Raw genomic sequence first — 20398 nt, forward strand, 5'->3', positions numbered from 1 at the left:
CATTACTATTGGCTGAGCTCCAATCCGGTAACATACCTTAGTATGGCTTTGTACTACTGGTCAGTGCCAGTGCCTGGTAATTGTTCACTTCAGTGTACAAATGGTGAGAGCAAACTGGACAGTCTTTGGTAGTATTCCTTGTATAACATGACAATTCTGGAAGAGCCTTTTTCAATGATTCTTACTGGTATACTTCTCTGTCTACTGTTGACTGGTTTGTACTTGGGGAAGTACTGTTAACAATTTATTGAAAGACATCCTTCTGTATCAAAAGTTCTCTCTGATTAAGGGCTCATACTTGTACAACAGCAAGTCCCAGCTGAGTAGTTGTTACTGTAGACCTCCCTGATCCCCCTTCTTTGAGTTCTAGTGTTCTAGAGGCATACTTCTTTGCAACATTTCCAAGCTATTTTCTCTTTGTTGATATCAACACAAACCAGTAATACTGTTCATTAGTATTTTGGTAATATTGGTAATTAACTTGGCAATTCATCAAGTAAGAAATAGATCCTTAATGTCTGTGTTCTCAATGGAGAGTCTCATATCAATATGTAAATACTTACTCAATTGGGATGTTGCTCATGATTGCAAACTATGCTCCTCACATTAGAACAACCTAATAAATTAGCAGGCTACTCTGAATATTTTTGCCCTGAGATGGCAGCTGGATGCAAAATGTGGAAGATATGTCAGTGGTCTATGCAGACAATATACTAGCAGTCTTGCCAAGCTTAACTTATGATGTGGTCAAAATGTTTTACTCACAAACTGACGTGTATCAAACAAAAGGGATCGTACTGCCAGCTATGGCCCTCTCCCCAGCATGTACATGTTATGCATTACTCTTCTTTACTGTCCGCTCTCAGCCTCCCGTGTACGTTACCGCAAGTAGATTATGTATATGGTTTCTTTTCGGCGCTAAGCACCCCTAGCGAGGCTCAGTATGCATGGTCTCTACCTCTAAGTCTACCGCCCTCAGCACACAACTGATGCAACTCACGAACGAAGAGCAGCGAGCTCTTGCGGCTCTTTTGTCCACAATTGACAACCTCAACCCTGTTCTTCAGGGTCTCTCGCAACACCTGGAAAGCAGTACAGGAGGTGCCGCCTCTGACTCTGTCTTGGAGAGACCCCCAAGTCTGCCCCTAGACTGGGCCTCGGATGTGTGCAGTTCGACAATGGTGGCTGGCGGGCTCAATCTTGAGCCGTTCACAAGCGGTCCAGGCAAGTATTCTAGCATCTACTTAGCGTATACTAAAAGTGTTACACAGGACGTACAATAGAAGGCTGCGAAGAGGAGGAGTTAAGGGAATCTCAAGTTGGCCCAGTGCGCACGACACGGTCTTCGCAGCACATACGGGCACAGGCCACCCGGAACGTGCCTTATCCAGACCCAAGTCCCCAGGCCGTACACCCTCATAAACCCATTGGCTGCCCTCAAGGAGGGATTCAATTCATGCCGGAAGGCGCTACGTCTAGCAGCCGGAGAGCTGCCAGGTGGAACACCCTATCTATGCCTGCCCAAGTAGCTACGAGCTCCGTATTGTTGTTCCTAGCCCACCTCACCTCCAATCTCTCTCGAGTGCATCCTCGAAACGGCCTCGGCGATCCCTCGAAGCGCACCTGAGCTCGAGGGTGTTGCATTCCAGCCCGGCGAGTCTTTTCCTGTTTTGGCAGCTCGATGCGCATCAAGCCTCACTGTCAACTCTGCGGTGTCCTTCTGGACAATGCTCAATTTATACGGTTGGCTTTCCAAGTCTCAGCCTGAGGTGAGCACTTTCACTGGTGATATATTCAACCTAGGGATAACTTTGGTATCAGCGAGCTTCAGAGCAACAAGGAACAGGCCGTGGCCGAGATCTGGCGGCGAGAGCTCAAAGATGTCAAGAAGGGCCCCAAGAAGAGGACATTTCAAGGCTGGTGCTCCAAGGGCGTAAAGTTTGCAAGGGTTGCCGGTGGAGGTATGTACCTTCACGCCGTGCGCAGTACTGTCCTCTCATACTCACAATGTTCTGGTGTTAGGGTCTATCTACTTCTTGGTACTGATTGCCCTACAGGGCTTGAGAAAACCCTTCGGGGATTGCAACGGACATTTGGCAGAGGCCGTAGGCAACATGCTTGTTACGGATAGATAACCCATTATCTGTCCATTAGATTAGATTATGAACTGATAGTGTACATCTCATCTTATCTCAATGTACCTAGCCACCTGACTTCCATTTTGGGAAGTAATCTACTCTTACACCTGAACTACCACCTCGTCCGCGTGTGAACCCTTTGCACCGTCTGAGTAAGTTCTCTGAGTCCTCGGCTAGGCTCGTCGCCCCACCTAGGAACCATCCTCGGCTTAGGCTCGTCGCCTTCGCTCAGGACTCCCCCTCGACCTGGCCCAATAGCCAGTCTAGGACTCCCCTCTCGGCCCAGCTTGTCACTGGCAACCGAGGACCTCTCTGCGCTCCCTCATAGCACGGCTCGTCGCCCTGCTAACGACTCTAGCAGGTGCTCCTTGCCCTGCTCACGACCTCAAGATCCCCATTTCCCCTCTGGTCGTGTCACGACCACCAACTGTAGGTTCACGAGGCAGCCCAGCCCCTGAATCTAGGGTTCCGAGCCCACGAGCCCTAACAATGCTACGCTGCCCTGACGGTTAGTTCACAGTCCCGTACATTGAAGGCCTATATTATTGCTAAACATGATGTTCAGATTCAGGATAAAAGCAGGCATCATCGTCCCTTACATCGCGCAGCTTCAACAGCAGGTTCCGTTAGCCATAGAAGTAGGCGGGGCTGCGCACACTCAAAAAGACGAGCAACATCGTGCGCTGATCAGCGACCTGGAAACTCCTGACAAGGTCTTCGACTCACTGTGAACAAAGTGAGTCTGAATTTTCTATATATGATTTATTGCACCCTCATCCATTCTCACGATGTGGTGCCTTCCACCTTCTACCGAGGTCGAAGGTGAAATGGGAGCCCTGCTACGATGTTGTTGCTGCAATGGAGGCCACACACTCACTCACTGTGCAAGACGCCGCCAGCCCGTCTGAGTCGACACTGACGGAGCTGGACGACATCAGCGCGCCAGGATCAGAGGTAGGGCCGGGTGACTGCCAGGCTCAGATGGTGCTGCCAGATATTGCCCAGGACATCGTCAAGACATCGTACGATGCTCAACATTCACACAACCTGGTCTTCCCAGCTCCGCGGGGCGATCACACCCGGAACATTGCTTGGACAGAAACGGCTCGCCGCCAAGCAACTCGCGCATCCAAACCCAACGATCTCGAGGAGTTAGGCTCGCAGGTTCGTATCGCGAGGTCTCCCTTTTAGGCAGACGGCTTGCTGAATCTGTGAGACACTATAGCTTGCAGCACAATACTCCGAAGGCTATAAGGCAGATGCTGCCAGCTACGTGCGTGTGCCGTTAGAGTGCGTTGCGTGAGTTCTGAGCAAAATCTTCATACATTTAGCTACTCAGTGCTCACTAGCATCATCCACAGAGACATGCTCACAATTAGGGGTATTAATGACGAACTAGTCTGTGTGTGCACCTCCATGCCCGACACCATCAAGAGCACTCTTACAGAGAAACTATATGCCTTGCAGGTCTTGGCCAAGTACTGATGCTATTAAAATGTGCCACAAGGCATAGGATGCTTGAGCGGTCAGCCAAACTGTCTGTGGTCCTAAAGCACATGCATCCTTACGATGCTTGGCCAAGCTAGAGTCATTCATCCCAAGCAACATTCCGCCGGGACTTGTCTTGCCAAGCAAAACAATGTTCCCAAGACAATAGTGGTCTTCCATGGCTTGACAAGCAAAGCCTGTTGTTCCTGATGTCAATGACCGCCACACGATGAGTCCCAGCTTTTTCTGCTCGATTGCGAGTGGACACGCCGGATCTTGTGCCATCCTCGTTGTTGCCATGAACATTCTTGCCTCGCGTGCCCTTGTCGCTATTGGTCTTCTTCTTCAAAGGGGCCTTGAAGGGGCCTTGGCAGCCTGCGCGGAACGTAGACTCGCAGCGAGCAACTGTTCGTCTTCATCGGACAGGGGCGCATCCTCCCGCTCATTGTGTGATCCCTCCATATCAATGTCCTCGTCTTGCAGGGCAGCATGCCTGGCCCTACCTTTACCCTTGATGTCTCGTGTGTGATCTTACATTTATCAGTAGCACATATAGAAATATTGAGGAACTACACACCGGTGCGCGATGGAGCTTTCGGAGGGGTTGGCTCAAGCTCATCCTCTTCTGGGGACTCTCTCCTCATCCTCTGCTGCCAGTGCCTGCCACTGCATTGTCCATCACCTCTCGCTCTGTGCTGCTCTGTTCTTCATCATCCTCTGACCCCACAACCTTCCTGGACCTCTTGTGTTTAGGCCTCTCCTCCTGCGCATCTTCATCATCTTCCTGCTCTTCAGCCGTCATCGCAGCCATATCGCGCTGTATCTCTAGCATTGACAAGGGTGTAGCGTCTTTCAGCACTTTGAACAACTTGTAATCAAATCACTTACTGACCTGCACTTCCTTCTGCTTGTCGGCTTGACACTTTCTGTGTTCCAGCTGCTTCAGAAGTTCTACATCCTTCTTGCTGAAGCCTCGCTCGTCAACGTGTTCTGCTTCATCATCAGTCCCTCGATCACACTTCTTGCCCCACTTGGTTTTGGACTTCGAGGCTGACGTGTTACTGGGAACTCGAGCGGTCTTGGGCGCCACGGCCATATTCTTGGCGGTGGTGTCATCTGCCCCCCGCGGGTGAGTCTTTGATTGAGTGTTCATGTTTGCGAGCCAGACACAAGCAACAAGCAGTCAGCAAGAGAAAGATGAAAGGTGAGCTGAGATACCCACATCAGATAAGTCAGACTTGAGGGACACCGTGAGACCACACCCGACGGTGTCCGTGCTTCTGGAAGTCATCAGTCAGCAGCCATAGTAGCGCGGTTCAACTTGTGGTTTGCCTGGGAACGGAGTACATCACCGAGCACTCCAAGCCGACAGGTACAACATACAATGCTTGATCAAAATATAAATATGCTTGTACTAGTAGCACTCTATAGCTAAGCAAAATGAGGATGGTCAGTCCAGCCGTTATGACTATCTGCTGTCCATTCGGACAGCTCCCTGTCTGTATGGAGAACAATAGAAGCATACCATCCAGTATGATGTAAATTAAAGTGAGTGGGTTCACAAGAAGGAAAAATGACAAAATCTGCATGACACAGAGGAATTACAAGTGTTGAGCTCAGAATTTATTCCGCATTTCTGCGAATTATTCTGAGCTCCATTGCCCTGTCCAAGTCGTGGAACGCGTCCTGGTGTGTTCTCCTTTATTCTACATGGACGCCATCACTATACCGTGCATACTGTACTTTTTCCGACATCATTCCCTTCAGTCTACCATTTTCCATAATGTTTGCATCTTCAGGGATTTGAACCCCTGCACTCATCTGATTTTTCACTGCTTTGTTGATTTCGACTTTGTGGCTGTTTCTACTGTACAGTTATGGTCACCTTACGTAACGCACACCGTAGACAGTCCGCCTCGTCGAGCTCTAAGTCCCTAAGACTTTACAGAGCTCGACTTAGGTGTGTATCTTCGCTTCTTTGAATAAAAAGACTTTACAGAGCTCGACTTAGGCCTTTGGAATTCGCTCTGAGGCGCACTGCAGCCAACAGCCTAGCCACTTACCGTCTGGCCATCTCAAGATGTTCCCTATATAGTTGGCAGTATGACCGTCCATTGTCCCTATGGTCGTTCTGAGGTTCCTCATAACAACCAGAACCAGGACGTACACCGTGCCTGCAAAGACAGATCATTGGCAATGATTGCCTATGCGTGATTGTGCTGCACTTACCACCACCGGCTAGCCAAGCAAATTTACAGCCCATTGCATTCCAATTCTTGAATGTTCTTTGTGAGATGGTTCTCCTGGTGTTCGCTTGCAGCTGTGACGTCCAGATGGCTTTGAGAGTTGGTTGGGGCTTACAGCGACGAAGGCTAGGAGAAGTTAAGTCAGTTTGGATCGCTGAACATGCATCCTTACGTCCGTACATACCTACTAATCTTGCACCCCAATTGCATCAGTCTCACCATCACTGCAAAGTCCAAGGCTTCATTATGGTGGAATCTTGCGGCGGTGCATCATTCAGTGAACATGCTCAGTGATCCATCCACCTGCGGAGTACTAGGACTGAATGGTGAATCTGCTCTACATAGCACGTTATCGCAGCAACTCAACATCGCCTCATCTGTGAGACCGGTTGTGAGATCAGAGAAGAACTGTGTTACTGTGTTCTTTGACAAGTGTGACGGTGCAGGTAAGGGATCCATATCCCACAGCATCTACGCAGGAGCAGGCAGCACATTTGAGAAGTTGATGCCCCCGCGCAGACAGGGCGGTAGTCGATTTTCGGGCTGTCCCATATTGGCAGCCTGCCCAGCTGGGGCGCATTCTTTACGGGCATACAGTGTCTTGCCAGTTCGATTGTGTGACCACGTTGAGCGGACGGGACCCACCGTATCAGAGTCAATGACACCCTGAGTACCTTTGCAAATCCAATAAGATGTCAGCCCAATTGTGTGTACTATTGCAGGACTCACCAGTTGTATTCCCTTGAGAATTATCCTGTTGTGGTTGGACTTGGGACCTTGTCTTGCGGGCGTAGACGGTTGATGTGTCAGGCATCGTTGTCTCACCAATGCCTTCTGTTGTGAATACCGTCAGATTTGTCATACAGTAGGTCACTAAACACTTACTGGCGACATTGTCACTACATACTTCGTGAACACTGTTATGTTCAGATTGAATGATGCACTGTGCATCCGGCGCGGTGCCACCTGAGCAGACAAGACAATTAGAGGCAATGTTGTATGATGTATGACTTCTCACCGCTGTTGCTAGTGGCGCACATGCCATCCAAGTCATCAGTGATTTGGCTGGCGCTGGCGAGGTCTGCAGGACTTGGAATATCAATACCCTCTAGCCTTGCCAGCAACATCCTCAACACGTGGCTGAGATCAGGTGTACGGCTCAGCAACTCTACCAAACAGGTACATTCCTCTTCTGTGAGGAACATTGTCACTGTGGACAGTATTTGCGGTGACAAGTGCAGCTGGAGACAAGCACAGTGTGGCGGACTTGACTCCGCTTACGTGAAATTCCGACAACACTTCCTCTCTCAGAACAGCGGAAGTGGGAGTCACCAAATCACTCGGTCAGTGAGAAATATAACCTGTGACTCAGCTGTTTCCCTCAATGTATGAACAGGCACCACCACTGAGGATACAAGCTTCCTCCGCTGTTGTCACATACTGACTGTACAATATTGTCACTACAAGTCCTGTGGTCCTACTCAGACCTCAGACACGGTGCCCGCCAACACCCCTTACTCACATCTGGCCGTCCCCTATACTGTTATACCTGGTGTTGCCCATGGGCAAATCATCCCTCACAGTCGCAGCCACCCACGCAATCCCCACATATACAGGCAGCCTCGCCCTGTCATCCCCACTCTCCTCACTACCCAGGACACCGTCCCCCGTGCACCGAAAACACGGAATGAATGCTGAAGTCTTGTGAATTGAAACGAGGGTGATGTGACACTTGAACATCTCTGGGTGAATGCGGTGTGTGTCGAGCTCAGCTCTGTAGTTGGCTCTGGCAACCTGCGGAGAGTGTGTCAGCTCCACAGCATACATGAAGAAGCCAGTTAGCATACCGTCATGCAATACACGTTGACCCCATCTCAACGTCCGGTATTTGGTGTGATGTCTTGTCCATCAGAGGTCAATTTCTGTCAATCAGTAAGGTCTGGTGTGCGTCCACGAGAATGTGGGTGTCTTGTAGGCAGCCCAGCGCTGCCACATTGACCAATTTGTGGAGGGCGAGCGGTGCCATAATGGTGAGTTCACGTCTATCAGGGTCGTATGTGAATCTAGAGGAACATATGAGGCACAAAATCAGGAGGTACCAGCTGCATGCTTACAAGAAGAATTTGAGTATTTTGGTATTGCTATCAATGTATTCGCAAGCCTCCTTCCAGACGTGTTCGGTTATGTCGTTTCGAGCCTGTGTAATAAACTTTCAGGACTAAATCATTGGTGTTAGAGCAAATACTTTGCTTACCGTCTGTTGATCAAACAAGAACGGGAAACTGTCTTGCTGCAGCAACTCACCGAAGACCTGGTCTGCAAGATGCCAGGACCTAATGGCGTGGGCGAGGTCCTCGTCTGCGTCGGCTGGTCTCACGTCAAGAGGGATGTTGTCCTTTGTGTTGGGCCTGGGGTCGAGCAGTGGTGAAGAAAATGTGTGCCTGAGGGAGGACAACGGTGAAGATGATTGCACAGCTAATTGGTTGCACAGTTTGTTACTTTGCTATGTCTGACATAGAGGGCGCGTTTACGTATGTGTGTCTCCCCCAAATGACCTATCGGAGCGGTCGTCGTCTATATGGTCAAGCCCAAGGGTTGCCTTGAGCTCTGTCGAGTCGATGTAGTGAAATCCGTAGTGCAGTGATTGTCCCAAATCATCGTCTTGAGAGGGGGGTGCAACACGAGGGGTGCGCACGTGTAGGCTGTGGTAGTGAGACAAGGACATGAGGTAGGGAGCTGAAGATTAGTGAACAACAATGAGATAGAACCCTTAGACGTGAAAGGAAGAAGTTAGGGATGTACCGGTACATGTTGTATCAAGTGACCTGGACATGCCTCCCCTCCGGCCATGCATCCGTGCCCTCGAACTCTCCCTCATACTTTGACACTTCGGTGAATTCTCTAGAACTCTACTTCAAGGTTAGCGAACACCCTGAGCTCTTATCTTCAGGCACCAGGCACTTACAAGTAGCATCAGCCATGCCGTACCACAGTGTCCCCGGGACCCTGCGGACCAGGGCGGCATAGGCCGAGGGTGGTGTGCAACAGGTGCCTTATTTGGACAGCCACAATGGCATTGCGGCCATCCAAATGAGGCAAGCCTGTTGGCTGCAGTGCGCCTCAGAGCGATTCCAAAGGCCTAAGTTGAGCTCTGTAAAGTCTTAGGGACTTAGAGCTCGACGAGGCGGACTGTCTACGGTGTGCGTTACGTAAGGTGACCATAACTGTACAGTAGAAACAGCCACAAAGTCGAAATCAACAAAGCAGTGAAAAATCAGATGAGTGCAGGGGTTCAAATCCCTGAAGATGCAAACATTATGGAAAATGGTAGACTGAAGGGAATGATGTCGGAAAAAGTACAGTATGCACGGTATAGTGATGGCGTCCATGTAGAATAAAGGAGAACACACCAGGACGCGTTCCACGACTTGGACAGGGCAATGGAGCTCATAATAATTCGCAGAAATGCGGAATAAATTCCGAGCTCAACACTCCCCCCTGACCTGTCAAGTCCCCAGCCCAAGCATCTTCACCATCTCCAGCACCTTCGGTTTAGCCAGCAACTTCGTCAGGATATCAGCAGGCATGTCAGAAGTGCGGAGGTGTATGATCTCAATTCGACCTTTGGCGACCTCGTCCCTGAGCCAGTAGAAGCGCAAGTCGAGGTGCTTCATGCGTCCGTGGTGCTCGGGATTTTTCGCAACAGAAAGCGCAGAGAGATTGTCGATTCGAAGCTGGAGGCAAGGGAGACGTCGAAACCGAGCTCTGTGAGGAGATTGCGAAGCCAGAGAATTTCCTGGCCTGCTGAGACTGCTGCAACGAACTCTGCCTCCGTCGTAGAGAGCGCCACAATCGTCTGAAGACGACTGGACCACGAAATCGCACCTGTACCCATTTTAACGACGTATCCAGAGGTGGATCGACCGGTGTCAGGGCAGCCAGCGTGGTCAGCGTCGGTGTGGGAGGCGAAAATCTCGGAATCGGACGAAGGGGAATAGGTGAGCTTGTAGTCAAGGGTGCCCTTGATGTATCGGAAGAGGTGCTTGACTGCCTTCCAGTGCGTCATGCCAGGGTTCTTTGTAAAACACGCCAGGTTGCCCACAGTGCGTGCGATGTCTGGATGAGTTGCTACAGCAAGGTAGAAAAGCGAACCCACTGCCTGGTCATATGTGATGTTCTGCATCTCCCTGACCTCAGACGACATCTTGGGAGTCATGTCTGCGCTGAGACGAAGGCCAGGCTCCATTGGGGTGCCCACAGGGTCGCAGTTTGCGAAGCCATAGCACTCCAGGACGTCGAGAGCATACTGCTGCTGCGAAATCGAAAGTGAACGCTTCGCTCTATCGCGCTCAATCTTGACTCCTAGGAGCCAGGACGTCAGCCCAAGGTCCCTGAGCTTGAAGTGCGTATGAAGGTCGTCCTTGACGTGCTGAATTGCGGTTTTCGACTTCGCTGCAATGGTGATATTGTCAACAAAGACAGGGATGATGATGTGCACTCCATCTCGAAGGTAGACCCAGACACTGTGCTCGCAAATCAGCCGCGAAAATCCGAGTTTGGTGAGTACCTCGTGCAGCTTCTCGTGCCAGCATCGTCCAGCATGCTTCAGACCGTAGAGGGCCTTCAGAAGACGCCATACCCAGCTCGGAGTTTTCTGCTCAAAGCCCTCTGGCTGCTGCATGTACACCTCCTCCTTCAGCTCGCCGTTTAGGTAGGCTGAGGAGATGTCTACAGACTCGAGCTCGAGGTCATCCAGGGCTGCAAGCGCAAGAATGGCTCGAATCAACGCCCACTTCGGCGTAGGAGCGAAGGTTTCGTTGTAGTCGAAGCCAGGACACTGGGAGAAGCCTTTGGCGACGAGGCAGCCCTTGTACCGCTTGATTGAGCCATCAGCATTGCGCTTGACACGGAAAACCCACAGGGAGCCAATGGCCTTTCGTCCAGGAGGCAGCTGAACGAGCTCAAAGGTCCCATTTTCAACGAGGGACTGGATTTCGTCCTGAGCAGCCTTAAGCCACTTCTCTCGCTCGTCTGGGGGTCTCTTCATCGCATCTGCGAAGGTCCTAGGCTCGCCGAAGTGCTCCTGGTCCGCCTTGAACGCATTCTGGGCCACAGACTCGAACGCAAAATTGAGGGCTTCGTCATAGGAGAAGAAATCCTCGCTTTCAGCGGAGTACACGTGCTCAACGTCTGCAATCATTGCATCCAGCGAGCAGCCAGAGGTGTCCTCATGTCCATCTCCACGCAAGAAGTTGAGTTTGTCGTCGCTGGAGGTAGGAGAGGGTGGATAACCAGGCTCAGGAAGCGGAGCAGGGGCAGCAGGTGGACTCAGTGGCGCTTCAATGAGAGGATCAGGCGACGGAGAATTGCGCTGAGGCGTTTCGTCGTGTTGGCCAGGCTCGGGCGTCGAGGCAGGGGACTGAGAGTCGACTCTAAAACGCTGGGGCAAGAGATTTATTTCGCCGCTGCAAGTCGTCGTCATTCAGGGAGCCTTGAAAATGCGTAGAACGAGCTGGGAGTCAACGTGAAGGCGCAGGATATGGCCTGTATCCGTCATAGTTGTCGAATTGACGACGGGCTGCCAGACGCTGTGGGGCCGGTGGAGGCGCAGGAGGTGCAGGAGGGCTGGGCGAACGTGCCGGACGGTCAGGGGAATTTTCGCGGACGTCCTGGGGCGCAGAGAGCTGATTTTGCGATGGAGGTGCAGGAGGTGCAGGATCATCAGAGTCGTCTCCCCCTGATCATGCAGCTCTGGCGCATCAGGGACGTCTTCAGCGGGTTCGCCGTCGTCGTCTTCGGGTCCTGGGACGTCGACCTCGTCGAGAGGGAGGCCGAAAACGTTTATGAAGGGCGAATTTCCAGGGAAACGGTGTTCGTCAAAGACAGCATGCAACGAAATGATGAAGTTCTTCGCAGCAGGGTCCCAGAATCGCCAGGCCTTGGTGCCCTCAGGATAGCCGACAAAAATACACTTCCCCGTGTGCGGCTGCATCGCCTTGCGGTCCTTCTTCCGTACCAACACATAGGCAAGGCAGCCAAAAATGCGGAAGTAGGAGACATCTGGCTTGCGCCCATCGCCTTTCCAGGCAGCCCGGGGCACAGCACCTCGCAGGGACGACGTAGGCATGCAGTTCCTTGTGTGGACGAAGGTAGAGATGGCATGGCCCCAAAACAACGGAGGGAGCTTCAACTGAACAAGGAGAGCAGTCCCACCCTCAGCAATCGTCCTGTTAGCTCGCTCTGCAACGCCATTCTGGTGGGGCTCGTCTGGTTCAGTGTGCTGACGCTGGACCCCATGCTGAGCGCAAAAATCGACGAACTGCTTGCCCATGTACTCCCCACCCTTGTCATCGCGCGTAGCCTTCAGGACGAGTCCTAGGGTGTTTTCGGCGTACACCTTGAACACCTGGAACACAGAGAATGTGTTGCTTTTGCGCTTCAGGAAGGCTACAACCCAGGACCTCCAAGAGTCGCGGATAAATGTCATCCAATAAATGTGCCCCTCCGGCGTAGGCGTCAGGAGAGGGCCCTTGAGGTCGGTGTCGACGAGGGCGATGCGGACGAAATTTCTGGTCGCAAAACGAGGGATAGAGTGTTGATGCAGCTTACCAGCTAGGCAAGGCTCACAGATGGGATCAGGTGTACACTTCGAACGGATGGTGATGTTGAGCTCAGAATTTATTCCGCACTTCTGCAAATTATTCTGAGCTCCATTGCCCTGTCGAAGTCGTGAAATGTGTCCTGGTGTGTTCTCCTTTATTCTACATGGACGCCATCACCATACCGTGCATACTGTACTTTTTCCGACATCATTCCCTTCAGTCTACCATTTTCCATAATGTTTGCATCTTCAGGGATTTGAACCCCTGCACTCATCCGATTTTTCACTGCTTTGTTGATTTCGACTTTGTGGCTGTTTCTACTGTACAGTTATGGTCACCTTACGTAACGCACACCGTAGACAGTCCGCCTCGTCGAGCTCTAAGTCCCTAAGACTTTACAGAGCTCGACTTAGGCCTTTGGAATCGCTCTGAGGCGCACTGCAGCCAACAGGTCTACTATGCAGAAGATGACAGCGCTCCTGAGGAAGTGCTGCTCAGCGGGATACTTGGTCAAACGCAAGTTACCACCAATAACCCGTGAGGCAGAGTATGTCATTACCACTTTCCTACATATAATTGTACCTGCTAACAAACAAATGTTAGCATTGCCCGTACAAGGGCTGTTCATACAGAGCAGTACTTGTGTACCACTGGACTTGGCAATGCCCAGTTCAGTGAAGCTGCTGTGGCACTGATGTCTATCCATCAGCTGTTTGAGAGAAGGCTTGGCCAAGGAAGTCTTCATCAGTGGGATGTAAAGAAAGAGCAAGGACATATTGCTCTTGACTTCCACAATCAATATCTCACCACACCAGAGAACACCTCTGCTGCCAACATCATTGACATTCCTGATGACATGGACCCTTTCCACATCCTCCGCCGTCACATCACAGATGAAGTTTTCACTATGGATGGTCTAGTCAAATACTATGAGAGGGTAAAACCTGACAATGTTGCCAAGTAGGTCATGAGTCATAGTAACAACATTGATTACTGAACACAGTAATGTATATAAGGCCTCAATTCAAGAAGTCTCATTCAACAGCTATCAGTGTTGGTCAATTGGTGGAAATCCAAACTTCATTTGTGGCTGTTCCTAGGGGAAAGGGGAAATACAAGATGGTGTGTAAGTTGCGCTCCATCTGTGTCCTTGATCACAGCATAGAAAATGTAAGCCTATTTTTGTATTTGAAACAAACTACTAAACTATGGACAGGACATTAACCGAGAGCGAGTTGAGCAAGCACTGAGAAAGGGGTTGCCAACACAGAAGGTCAAACATGTTGTTGGATATGATGATGACAAGTGATGTGGAGGACACCAGGACAGATATCAAGTGCATGCACATTGATACACCTGAAGGGCACACAATGGATTGATCCTTGCTTTCAATAGTGTCATTTGTAATCTCCATGCAATGCCTAGATCTTAACAAAGAAGCTCTACACATAGCATTGGGGTACAGTTGAATATACCAAACGGAGAGGAGTTGAATCCCTAATACACCACACTATTCAACTACAACAGATGAGCTACTGACAAAGGCCGCATGCGCCAACCACCATCTGATGATATGCATCCAGTTCTGCCTCAGCATCATAGTCAACTTCCCATTCCGCCTCGAAAGAACAATCCTTCATCATACACACATACCCAGCATGGGCATCAGTGTAGAATGTCTTGAGAGTGTGAAGATGCGTGCACTCCGGGCATTGCAAGGGAGTTGGGTGACCAGCAGGTGCAAGCTTACGGTGATGCCACACGTACTCCTCACGTGCAATCCACCGCATACCAGCCTCGTTATCGCAGAGGCGGAAGAGCACAATTGATCCATGCCGCCGAAGAGACCAGGACAGTTGGAGTAATTTGCGGAGGGTTTTGGATGATGAAGTCGGCAGCAAGGTGTGCATTCAGTGAACTGGCTGTGAAGCCAATGCAGAAGGGGACTCGGTGTTTCAGGAGCTCATTGTCCGGTGTGTCGAGGGCCTTGGGACTGGTGATGATGGCGCCTAGGATGAACATCCAATGTGAGGTTTCACCATACTGCTTGGTGTACTCAAGATACGGAGGTGTGAGCACCCAGAAGAAGAACTATGCACTTGTCAATATAGCAGTCACTGGCTAATGAGGTTATCGTCCATGACACATTCACCGTTGAGCTGGAAGGCCTGTGCAAATGTTATAAATGATGCTCACTGATCATAGTACTAGTAAAACGTACATAGTATTTGTCTTTATCCTTTACAATCCCTGAGGTATGAAGGTATCGTTCTTATGATGGACCACCATGAAACGCCTTAGTGATTGCTCCGGAATGGCAGTTTGTTCCCACAGTGCACGTGACATGCAGCCACCCCGATAAGCAGAGATAAGTAACTGTTAGTATGGGTTGCTTATCTGAGTCTGAATTTTCAGACTCCCAGACGATGCGACTTGCACCAACAGATAGCAACAAATGCAGTGGCTAAGCGCTCTGTTATGGATATGAGGGCCATGAAACACCTTAGCAGTTCCCCCAATAAGGAAACTGGTAAACATATCATGTGACTGGCAGCTTGGTGGGCCATTGCTCCAAGCGCTCACACACTGTAGGGCCTATATAGCCTCAGCCAGTAACAAATCATAGTATACATAGTATGCTCATCTGATAGCCCTTCATTCAGAGAGTATACAGGAATTTTACTGAGTGCATACAGTGACTGGCTAACCCAGGAAATGCAAAGCAAAAAAATGCACATGTGCCTCTGCAGATTCAATCTGCTTGTTTATGACTCAAATATGATCTATATGTACACTGCAATGTATATGTGTAGTTCAGACACTACGGACTACTCAATAATACAGGTAACAAGGACTATAATGGGTAATCTGAGCATCTTTTACCATATTATGGCCCTTGCATACAATGTAATGGTAACCATTGCAGCTCAAGGCAATCATACACTTGTCTTTGATGTTTCTGTATATTTCATAGATTTTCTGCATTTTTCTGGGCCCTACATGCCCCTGTTTGTGTATGATTCCTCTTTGGGAAGGACACATACTCCATATGGTAATTATGCATCCACTGCTGGCTTTGTCTTGCTCACAGACACAATCTAGGGATACATACCTGAATGTGTACTTATACTACCATCTTATAGGGTTGTCCAGTACATGAGCAGTTCCAAGAGTCAAGTAGCAGGCTTATATAAGCTCACTGGGGCCACAGCAACCATCTTACCAGGTTATTGAGAATGCTATCTGATCTGATGTCAAACCCATGCAATATACAGCTTTATTCACATTGCCTGGATCATTTTGAATATTGTCTCAATTTTCCGCTTTTTTCTGAGTCTAAACAAGCTCTCTTAAGCACAGGAACAGTCCGCACTTACATCGCTTACTAAGCGCCCATCAAGCGCCCAGATGCCGTTCGGAGGTGCAACCGTGCGGAAATTTGGCATGGTTGCACCTCCGAACGGCACGAGAGGGATGCCGAGCTCACTGCGGACAACCCGGGTTGTGCGAGGCGCTTACATGGGCCCAACATTACAAGACCGTGTATATTAGTAAGCCATCAAGTGAAATTCCCTAACATGGGAAGTACATTACTAGAACATGGCACGATTTCGGAACATAGGAAGAACATAACACTTACATTCCCGATTCTAGGAACATTCGAAATGTTAGGCCGAACAAAGGAATCCCATTCCCTATGTTAGGAGCTCCGACTTAGAGCCGTAAAAATATACACGTCCTTACAATGTAAGTACCATGTGAGCGCTTCGCACAGCGCGGTTCGTCCGCAGTGGCTGCTCTGATTGGTGCAACAAGCCCTTTTCTGCCCTAATCAGGCAGGCTGCCGAGGTTTTGAGCTGAGTTTGAATCTCAGCCACAGGCTCCTTAGTGGCACTGTACCTGCTGTACTGTGGCCTCACTAAAATGCGGAAAATTCCCAAAATAATCTCTGTGATAGGTATGATGTCATAGAGTCTATAGCTGCTGTGACTTGCCCATTACCTTCACTGGTCATGGCACAATTCACAAAACAAAAAAACATGCAAATGCCTCTGTGCACATGAGTGCATCCCTTTTCACCTCAAAAGTCTCTCTTTTGAAGCCTATATGCTGCCCACAGATTCTCTGACATCTCAAACCTGCTAAATAGGGTAACTGACCTTCCTAGAATGGTAATTTTGCTTAACCTGCTCAGTCTGGGCTCAGAAAATCCAGATAAAATCAGGGAATATTATTTGTGATTGGAATCATTTGTGATGTCTGCTGTATGTAAGAAAACAATCCTGTATGGAGGCCCCCACAATATATGACTAGTATGACTTGCCCAGTTGTTTGAAATTCAGGAAACAGAGAAACACATGCATGATTGTGTGGCATTTGACTGGGATACACTGACTGAAATCTAATCAACTCTTATAGAGGTTATAGAGATAATGAGCCCATTTGATAGCCCATCATTCAAAGGGTTTCTCATACACTGGAGGAATGAATAACAAAGTACAACATTTAGATAATCACAAGTGACTGTGCAGATATATGACTGGCTTGTTGTCTCTGAAACACATTGCCTATGACCTGTATGGATATGTGCATAGTTTACAATGCATGGGTGTGTCTGGAAGTTGCACAGCACAGCTATTAATGGGGAAAGATGGTGATAACATGCATGTTTTGATGTCTCAGCACTGAATGACCATATAGGGAATCTTCTCCACTTGTGAATATGCTCAGGGATGCTCCACATATCTCCTGGAATATCATCTGATTAATCTGCATTTTCTTGAGCCCAAAACAAGTGAATTGTGCTGCAGTACCAGCATGCACTTACATCGCTTACTAAGCGCTCGATTAAGCGCCCGTTGCCGAAGCGGAGTCGTCGACAGGCCGGAATTCCGGCCTGTCGACGACTCCGGTCACTGAAAAGGGGTTTTGGAGCACTCCCATTGGCTGGAATGCTGACAAAGATTCCCTTTCCAAGTAATCTTTCAATCTCAGCTCTTCATGCCGAGTTTTTTGATGGCTTGAAGCCACACTACCTTATTAGAGCCCCATTAAATGCGGAAAAGTCCCAAAATATTGCTTCTCCATGGAATGCCCCTTGAGTACTGACAAGGGTGCCCAGATTAGGTGTTCTTGTTGTGTTTCACAGAGTACTGACCTTGGCAAGTGATACTGGGGATATAAGCAAATGTTGGTGTGTGTATGATGCTTGTACAAGACAGTTCCACATGTATGGGCTCTGTGAGGTGGAGGATATCAAACATACAAAACTGCCATATATGGTTAGTCCCCTGCCCATTTGGGAAGTTGGCCATGCATGGCCTCTGCAGGACTGGATAAATAGCAGGAAAATCAGAGAAAGATTTGATAGTACTATGGATTTGTATTGGGTTGACTGTTGAGGTCATATGGCAGAAAACATATAATAATGCAGAGTTTCCCATGCACAGCCTGATACAAGCCACTCTTTCAATGAGTCTTGGTCCATCTTGTAAGCACCATTATCACCTGGAATTCTCAGGGACTGGCAGCTCCAGACAGGGTCCCAGGCTATTCTGTTCAGTTCAACTCTTCAATAGGCCCTGCAAAGGCAGGCTATTGGGCTGAGTTTGAATGCAAGCCACAAGCTCATTAGTGACAATGTATTTGCTGTGCTATGGTCTCCCAAAAAATCAAAAACAATTGGGAATATTCCCAGTCATGTATATGATGTCAGAGAGGCTGTACATAGTATGCCTTCCCATGGATTCATATAAACATGGCACCCACCATTCACAAAGCAAAATAAAATACATATTCCTCTGTACACACTGGTTCTTTCACTTTGTGTTTCCTGTGATGCTTGCCAACTGCCTATGGATTGTGTGGCTATATGAGACCTGAATGAAACCTGCCATATGTGGTACCTGACCTTCTCAAAACGGAAAGTCCGAGTTATCTGCTGTGTCTGGGCTCAGAAAATGCGGATAAAAGAAGGGAATATTCTGTATGATTCCACTCACCTTGTACTGCTTGCTATAAATAGTGATTGGCTCATGTCTAAACCCTTGGGCAGGCAATGGCATATGCAGAAAATGGTGAACACCTGTGGCACAAAGGCCACAGTTAATGCTGAGTATGTTCATAATATTGGCTCTGTCTCACATGTGAATGGCATAGCTATCAATATTATGGGTTTGCAGAGCTTTATGACACTGTACTGATCCTAGAAAGTGATAGAAAGACATTGTACAAGTTGTGTTGTGCATCTACTACTGTTGCTAGAAAGTCTATAGGCTAGCAATGTCATAAAGTAGGGACACCACACATAGGTGATCAAATGCTTTGATGGTCTCTGCAATGCTAGATAAATGGTAGGAAATGAGATAAAATCAGATGATCCCATGACATCATATTGTGCTGACTGTTGTAGGCCAATGCATGACAGTACATCTCAGATGTGCTAATGCAGAGTTCACAGCCTGATGTCTGCAGCTCTATTGTCCCAGTCCAGTATAAGCATGTCTTTGACTGATTGTATCAATATGAAGCAGTGCCAACTATACAGTATGATGGTGCTATGCTTGGTTGTTAATTGCTCATATAATTTTTGCCTGGAGCATATCTAATGTCTGTATGCACTACCATCATCCTATTCTCATGCAATGGCCCTTGGTATGTGAAGATAGAATAGGCAGCTCTTGGCTTGTTCATATGGGCAAAAATGTACTGACAGTGGTGCCTGTTTGTGCAATGTCTACTATCACTCATATTGCAGTGTATGCTGTGATTTCTTCCTGATTGGGCTCAGAAGAAGTCATGGTTGCCATGGAAATAATGCAGACTTGCATTGCTTACTAAGCAACAGTGTCTTCAAGAGGCCATATTACAATGGACTTCTGAGCCAATATATGGCTGTCCTTTTATGGATCTCTAGTCAATAATATGACTTTGGGAGTACTCTCATTTGCTGCAACTGTTTCCTTTTACATGTGATGATAAAATATCAGCTACTCATGTTGGGTCCTTTCATGTTATATGGAAAGTGAAAATATAACACTTTAGACCCAGGTGTGAACATGTGTGATATTTGAACAGCATTGGAAATATGTGGCAGTGTGCCTACCAGTACACCATTTGGCAGTTGATCCTGGGTGGTATCTGCCATGCCCAAGGAATGTCAACATGAAAATATAGTGTGTAATCCAAATATAGTACCATACATTGTATGTGCACACAAAATATTGAACAGTCAGCCAGAAAATGACACTGGTGATTATCGTGGGAGTATGTCTGAAGATATAGAAATCCCTGGACTTATGATCAGAGAGCATGACCATTGATAGTAGGCATTACTAGAATACCCAGGAAAGGCCCATGTGCAAGTCTTAGTATGCAGTCTGTTGTTAGGGACAAGGCATTGAAACCCCTTTTTCTACAAGAGATTCCATAGATATGGTCTTTGAATAGGGTAGGCAGCAGGAATTGTTATCACTCCTGGGCTTTGTTATCTTTAGTCTAGATCCTTTTAATGGACTTCATTTGGGGTTCACAATGCTTTCTGACCAGATTTCAGTGATCTTTTTTCCCACATTGTTATTCTTTGTGGCACCTATTGGTGTATGTTCTGACTGGACTATTACCAGGTTTCTAGTGCTCTCCTTAGACCCCTTGTGACCAGATGCTTTGAAGATATTACTGGGGTTCTATTAGCTCAGACTATGTTATCTATTGATATATTGTCCCAGCTGGCAGGCAATCTATGAGTGACTAGTGTTCATAAGGCTGTGCTAGTGTTTCAGGACAACATGCAAGTGGTGTGTCATGAATCACAGAGCACATCCTTGATGATCAGTGAGAATTATTGGCACATCTACCCTTGCCTTACAATGAGCCTGTGAGCTTATTGTGCATCTTGAATGGCCTTGGAAAGTGGTGTACTGAG

General features: G+C 48.5%; 4 protein-coding genes across 4 annotated transcripts; 3 read left to right on the plus strand and 1 right to left on the minus strand.

The window, feature by feature from the left end:
• Positions 1–947: 947 nt before the first annotated feature.
• Positions 948–2135, plus strand: B0H18DRAFT_1127535 (uncharacterized protein; the record flags this gene model as incomplete). Its single annotated transcript, XM_048035285.1, has 3 exons — positions 948–1228; positions 1804–1961; positions 2023–2135. The coding sequence occupies 3 exons, from the start codon at positions 948–950 to the stop codon at positions 2133–2135; spliced, it is 552 nt and encodes a 183-aa protein (XP_047885324.1).
• Positions 2136–2996: 861 nt separating this feature from the next.
• On the plus strand, positions 2997–3623 carry B0H18DRAFT_1127536 (uncharacterized protein; the record flags this gene model as incomplete). The annotated part of the gene is made up of 3 exons (XM_048035286.1): positions 2997–3302; positions 3364–3437; positions 3488–3623. 3 exons carry the CDS (start codon positions 2997–2999, stop codon positions 3621–3623), a joined length of 516 nt encoding a protein of 171 aa, XP_047885325.1.
• A 643-nt stretch (positions 3624–4266) lies between these two features.
• Positions 4267–8597, minus strand: B0H18DRAFT_961324 (uncharacterized protein; the record flags this gene model as incomplete). Its single annotated transcript, XM_048043043.1, has 18 exons — positions 4267–4451; positions 4515–4761; positions 4849–4906; positions 5010–5013; positions 5690–5800; positions 5856–5998; positions 6057–6128; positions 6365–6453; positions 6518–6546; positions 6602–6706; positions 6758–6838; positions 6891–7113; positions 7154–7211; positions 7395–7666; positions 7872–7935; positions 7987–8069; positions 8127–8313; positions 8428–8597. 18 exons carry the CDS (start codon positions 8595–8597, stop codon positions 4267–4269), a joined length of 2181 nt encoding a protein of 726 aa, XP_047885326.1.
• Positions 8598–13090: 4493 nt separating this feature from the next.
• Positions 13091–13783, plus strand: B0H18DRAFT_890696 (uncharacterized protein; the record flags this gene model as incomplete). The annotated part of the gene is made up of 3 exons (XM_048041308.1): positions 13091–13434; positions 13491–13620; positions 13691–13783. Coding segments are annotated over 3 exons (567 nt in total), but the record flags the coding sequence as incomplete, so codon positions are not given.
• Positions 13784–20398: the final 6615 nt, after the last annotated feature.

Source organism: Fomitopsis serialis (genome assembly GCF_022376445.1).
Source record: "Fomitopsis serialis strain Sig1Antser10 chromosome Unknown B0H18scaffold_257, whole genome shotgun sequence".
Taxonomy (NCBI): domain Eukaryota; kingdom Fungi; phylum Basidiomycota; class Agaricomycetes; order Polyporales; family Fomitopsidaceae; genus Fomitopsis; species Fomitopsis serialis.